Consider the following 6,000-nt stretch of genomic DNA (forward strand, 5'->3'; position numbering starts at 1 on the left):
CACCATCAGGTGCGACAACGACCAAACAGGGGACCGACACCCGCCCCCATTATATCACCAGACGCCACCCCACGTGTCACAAGCTTGCATGCGCTTGAAGTCACACATGCAACAGCACCATGCATACAGACGAAACGCATCACCAAAATTGATAAGTGGAATAGAGCCACATAGATAGACCGCTACATATCTTGATCTAGATCAAGTGAGGTCCGGATTTCGTCTTGTAGATCTACAACACGAAATCCGGACCTCACTCAAGTGACCTACTTAGGAATGCTTCCAAGCGTCCAAGCTTCCCGAAGAGCTTTCCAAGTGACAGGGAGGAAGGGAGGGGGAGAAAAACTCAGGGGAGGAGGAGGAGGAGGCTGAGAGTTCAAGAAGACAGCCCAAAAGACGCAGACCCCAGGGCGCAAGTATCAAACGTGCATACCAAAAGAGTCAGACAGGGAGGGCCCTAATGCTCTGGTGTCTGTGCGGCATTCACACGCTTTTCACTTTCTTTGTTCGCCGCCTCCTTCTCGTTCAAAAGTCCTTGAACACTCGGTCCCACTCGGCCATCTCCTGCGGTGACGCGTTCGCGGGCTCTCGGGGCTCGGCGCGGTGCGCCTCCGCGAGCTCAGCCTTGCGCTTGGAGCTGTCCGTTTCCTTGGGCTTGCGGGGCGGGTCCATACGGCGCGCCGCTAGGGCATCCCAGTCAAAGCCCGCGAACCAGGGATGCGCCTTGATGTCTCGGGCGCGGCCCTGTGATAAGCGGTTGTCATGCCGCAATTTGTTGAATGTCCGCGTCATGGCGGGAAGAGCAGGCGCGGGTTTCCAAATTATCACCTCGATACAAAAAAAGGCGGGAAACCTTTTCAAACCGGTCCTAAAAGGAGCGATAAGAGGCCATAACGAAAAGGAAGAACGATGTCATTTAAAAAATATGCTTCAAAATGTGTAAACCAAACGTCCACAGCGTTTTTTTTATCCCTTTAGTGCTTTGTGCGCTCATGGACAGTTGGCAATTTGCGCCATCATCTTGTCGCTTTAAAACGGATTGGTGCAAAACACCCTCCCTATGGGAAATCTGGACCACACACCTGCATCATGCCGATGCGCTTTACGGGTTTACGCTCCAGCAGCTTGCTAATCAGGTCGCGCGCCTCGTCCGACATGTACGGCGGGTACTTGATCGGCCAACGGTCGTCCACGATACGGCGCATCACCTCCATGGGGTCTTGTGTCTTGGGCGATGTGAAGGGCTGCCGAGCAGTAAGGACCACGTACATGAGCACACCGAGCGTCCACCTGCAAGCACCAACGAACAACCACAACCGAACGAATGAATCTAAAACACCAACCACCAACCCTCAACCACCATGGTCGATTGATCAAAAGCAGGCAAAAGGCGCAGAGGCAGGCGTCTTTCCTGGGCAGCAGCATGGCCCAATGCATAAACCGGGCCTATGCACAGCTCTAGTTGCATTGTAACTTGTAACCACCACCCGCAACCGACAACCACCTACCAGTCCACTGAATGGTTGTAGCCTCTCCCCAGGACGTTCTCGGGGGCCACGTAGCCCGGGGTGCCGCAAAATGTGTATGTACGGCCACCGGCATCCATCTGCTTGGCGAAACCAAAGTCCCCCAGCTTCACGTAGCCCTGCTCGGTAAACACACGGGGAGAGAAGGGGGGAGAAGGGGGCAAGGGAAGGGAGGGGGACAGGGGAGGGGGGAAGGGGAATGGAGGGGGACAGGGGAGGGGGGAAAGGGGAAGGGAGGGGGACAGGGGAGGGGGGAAAGGGGAGGGGAGGGGGACAGGGGCAAGCCATGTTTGGAGGCAGATGGGGTTTTTGGTCGGATGAGGTTAAGACAAACCACAGACAAGCGGAGCTGACACCAGGGATAGACAGGTACTCCATGAATAGACGGATGGATACTGCATCAGGAAGTTGTTAGAAGTTACCAAACAGTGGCGACTTGGGAAGTAGTCATCAGGGTCAGGGAGAAGGGGGAAGGGGATAAAATTCTACTACCAAGCAATGTTGCATTGCGTTGCGGTTCCAACCAAGTGTACTGCAAGGCTTGCAAAAAATCCTGGCAGACTCGCATACCGCCTCCCGGATTCGGCACACAGCTCTGGCCCCGAACAATTACTATATCCCCACGCCCCGCCTGTCCGTGCGTCCAGTTTCCCTTTCCCCCCCACTCCCGCAGTCCCACTCTGAAATGGACGTGACCTGCCCGTCCCGTCCCGTGGAGCTGTGTGAAACAGACACAGCAGCCCCCCATCCAACAGCTCCCAACCCTGGAGGTCTCCGTTTAAACGCCCCGGAGAATGAGGCCCCTCAGTTTTAAGTCGTCGGAAAAAATATCAAATCACCCTTGACAACACATTACCACAGCAGCAACGCAGCAGTCCTCATCGATGGCTTCAATTCTGGAATCGACGAGCAAGTTGATCTAAATATAAAGCCAATGACGAATTTAATTCCATCGCGTCCCGGATCCCGAATTCAAACCTCGTGTTCAATCCACTCCCGGTTCCCAAAAATTTGTAACCTAAAACCTGGACACCATTTCGAATCCATCGAGCATCATCCAACCTGTCCATCAATGAGCACGTTCTCGGGCTTCAGGTCGCGGAAGGCGATCCCATTGTCGTGCAGGTACTCAAGCGCCAGCACGATTGAGGCGACGTAAAATCGCGACATGTGCTCCTCCATGCCCTGCCACATCTTCATCTTGGGCGCCAGGCAGCCCTTGCGAAGACTGTTCTTGTCTGCGATGGGGTACTTGATCACCTGGGAAACAAAAGGAGTTCGACCCCGGAGGTGGGGGGGGGCAGGGGTGGGTGGTTGCACATGGCGCCACAACGAGCAGTAAGTGGGTGGTAGTGGTAGTGGTAGTGGTAGGATTCGAACAGGTGACGGCGTCTTGCGATGATGAGGGAGAACGGTAGAACGCCCCTCCCATGACGGAGAGCTTCGACGGTCGCACCCACGGGGCAAGACGAACCACGAACGAGCGAAGCTGATGCCGCGGGGGCGGGTAGCGGCCACAACGGTCCAGTGAGATATGTAAAAATTACGCACACACATACACAGACAGACAGACAGACACATTACCTTGGCCTCCGCCACCAGCACATCCATCAGATCGCCTCCGGGCATCAAGTCGAACAACATGTACAAGTGGAAGTTGTCCTAGCAGGAGACGGAGGGCAGGAGGGCGGGGAGGAATGAGAGGAAGTCCGGGTGGAGGTGCTGGAAGGCCGGGCGCAAGGGTGTGTGACTATCCAGTGGTGGTGTCGGGCCTTCTTTGTTAAAAACAAAATACCCCAGAAAACATAGCACGGTGTGCACAGCATGCACAACACGGCGGGGGGGCGCTTTTGCCCATCCATCCTCTACACTTACCGCACGCAACAACAAACCGACACGGCCTTCTTCCCCCACAACACCTAGCTCAACAGGCCCCCCAAAACCCCGCGGGAGATCCAAAACTTCCAAAACCAATCCCCCACTCCCGCCCGCCCGCCGGCAGCAAAAATGCCAGGTGGATAACATTTCTCGCATCCTCCCCCGTCGCCCTCTTCCTCACACCTTGAAGGACGCGTACTGCCGCAAACAAAACGGGTGCGCAATGTTCCGTGTGATGTGCTGTTCGCAAAACACGTGATCCGGACATTGCAGAGCTGCCGACTTGGCCATTCGCTTGAGCGCAAACACACGGCCGGTGGACTCCTCTGTGGTGCGGTGCGGGGGGTGGGGGGCCGGGAGGTTGGGGGATGAGATTTGCGTTTCAGGGGTTCAATCAGGCAGGTAGGTGCAGGTAGGTTGCGCGTTGTGTAACGCACAATCCTCCCGTCCTTACAAACCCCTAATGAGCCGCATCTCAAATGTCTCCCTTCCCCCAGTCACCTCCAGCCCGGTCACCTCAAACTATTAGGCGCTATTAGATGCCCAGTCCGCTACTTTCCCCCCTTCCCCATCAGCTCCCGGTCCCCCTCCTTCCCCCCTCTCGCCCTCACTCACCCGTCACCCTGCACACGCGGCTGAAGGCCCCCTCCCCAAGCAGCTCTCCCTCCACCAACACCAGCTTCTTATCGACATCACGTTGATCGTCTAAAGAGGGGGGAAGATTAGGAGCACGAGAAGGGGGCCATCTTCAGCAATAAGTAAAGAGGGGGAAAGGCGAACCACAAACGAGTGAAGCTGCTGAGGGGGGAGGAGGGACGGAGGTGAGGAGCTCAGCGTCGTAAATTGTCACTGGTTCACAACAAGTCTAGAACATCGCTTCGCTCCAAAAGATCCTCCTCCAAAGGATGACCTAGAGAGAATTTGGGACGATGTATTCTAGACCCTTCTACATGCGCACATGCACCGTGTTGAGGGCCCAGTATTCCTCATTTCCACGCTCGTTCACACCGCCACCATATCCACACCGGAGACCCACCCGTCATTTTCGCCCCTCCCCTCCTGAGCTCCACCACCTCGTCCATATGGCCATCACACACAATGATCCGCTGCGGCCCCGTAAACTTGATCAGCACCTCCGCGCCTGGCCGCCGGTGTGCGGCACTGCCCTGCGGCTTCAGCTTCGCCATGCGCTGGTTGACCACCTGTGAATGAGTGCGTGGGGGAGAGAGTGGGTACGTGGATGGGGGAGTGGGGGAGTGGGAGAGAGAGAGTGGGTACGTGGATGGGGGAGTGGGGGAGAGAGTGGAGCGTGGATGGGGGAGTGAGGGTACGTAGGAGGAGGGGGGTGCGGGCGGAGATACCAGCACCAGATGCCACACGATGTGCAAGTGCTGCGGGAGCTACATGACACGTGACGGCACGGAATGACCCCCATAACACGGTTCGCAAACGCCGACGAGCAAACATACAGACATACATACACATCCAGGCACACACGCATACACCCACCCATCACGGCCCCCCTCACGACGCCACAAGGTAGCTACAGAGCACTCCCCCCATCGCCACCAGCATCGCTCCCCGCCCACCCCGAAACAGCCGTCACCCCCCCGACCTCCCGCTGGACCTCCCTCCGCCGCCTCACCTCCGGGCTCTTTTCCTTAGCCATGATGTCCTGCAGCGGCCCCAGCACCGCCACGAAGGTCCTCCGGTCCAGTGTCAGACACACCAGGGGCGTGATCGCGCGAACCGTGGCGCGACTGTGTGCATGTGTGTACACATGTGCGTGTGTTTTCGGGTTTCGGGGTGCAAAACGTCACGGGTTCGAAATTATGGGGTTGGAATTCTTTTTATAAAAGGTTGTGGGGGAGCTCATGTCAGATTATGTCCCAGTCATGTTCCATTTTCCCCCCAACCCTAAACGATCACACCCCATCCCGTCTACCCAACGAAACCCTAAACAGCTCAGATCCCCAAAGCCAACAACTGCGTGTGTTTTCGCCTCCCAACCGAAGCCTCAAGCCCTCCCACCCCTCCCATCCCACCTCCCGCGTGAGGTCATTATGCGCCCCTCGTAGTGCACCTTGCAGCAATCCCTCCTCCACAGAGCAAACCCCTGTAAAACCCTGTAAAACCGCCTTACCGTGGTTCATCTTGCAGTAGCGCCTGCTCCCCAAAAAAGTCCGATCTGAAGAGCCTGTTCACCTCCTTGCCACCCTGCAACACCTGCGCCTCCCCCTCCTTGATGACGTAAAACTTGTCACCAAGACCGCCCTCCACAATCACGTCGCATCCCGCTGTGGCGAGCGAGAACGCAAAGGGACGCACATGCGTCAATTTCGGTTTGGTTTCGGAGACAGAGATGCCATGCGACCGGGACAATTAACGAGAGAAAAGAGAACTCCTTTCCCTCCCCCCCTCCCTCCCTCCTTTCCCTCCCTCCTCCCTTTCCCTCCCTCCTCCCTTTCCCTCCCCCCCCTCCCTCCTCCTTCCTCCTCCTTCTCCCCCTTTCCCCCTATCTCCCCTGACCTTCAAACGAGTCCTCCGCGAATGCGTCCACCAGCTTCATCTTCTCATCGCGCTGAAGGGACGACAG

At 56.8% G+C, this 6,000-nt stretch overlaps 1 protein-coding gene across 1 annotated transcript in view; it reads right to left on the bottom strand.

Annotated features, from left to right (window-relative positions):
• Window positions 1-525: 525 nt before the first annotated feature.
• VOLCADRAFT_97912 (uncharacterized protein) overlaps window positions 526-6,000 on the bottom strand; it is a gene marked incomplete at both ends in the record, with an annotated part of 6,915 nt that continues 1,440 nt past the window's right edge. Inside the window, 10 exons of the mRNA XM_002956863.1 lie at window positions 526-744; window positions 1,083-1,290; window positions 1,509-1,645; window positions 2,589-2,786; window positions 3,111-3,188; window positions 3,588-3,730; window positions 4,020-4,109; window positions 4,441-4,606; window positions 5,050-5,164; window positions 5,548-5,701. Of these exons, the coding sequence (XP_002956909.1) occupies window positions 526-744; window positions 1,083-1,290; window positions 1,509-1,645; window positions 2,589-2,786; window positions 3,111-3,188; window positions 3,588-3,730; window positions 4,020-4,109; window positions 4,441-4,606; window positions 5,050-5,164; window positions 5,548-5,701 (1,508 nt within the window). The remainder of the gene's footprint in view (window positions 745-1,082; window positions 1,291-1,508; window positions 1,646-2,588; window positions 2,787-3,110; window positions 3,189-3,587; window positions 3,731-4,019; window positions 4,110-4,440; window positions 4,607-5,049; window positions 5,165-5,547; window positions 5,702-6,000) is intronic.

The sequence above is a fragment of the Volvox carteri genome (assembly GCF_000143455.1).
Source record: "Volvox carteri f. nagariensis unplaced genomic scaffold VOLCAscaffold_66, whole genome shotgun sequence".
Taxonomy (NCBI): Eukaryota; Viridiplantae; Chlorophyta; class Chlorophyceae; order Chlamydomonadales; family Volvocaceae; genus Volvox; species Volvox carteri.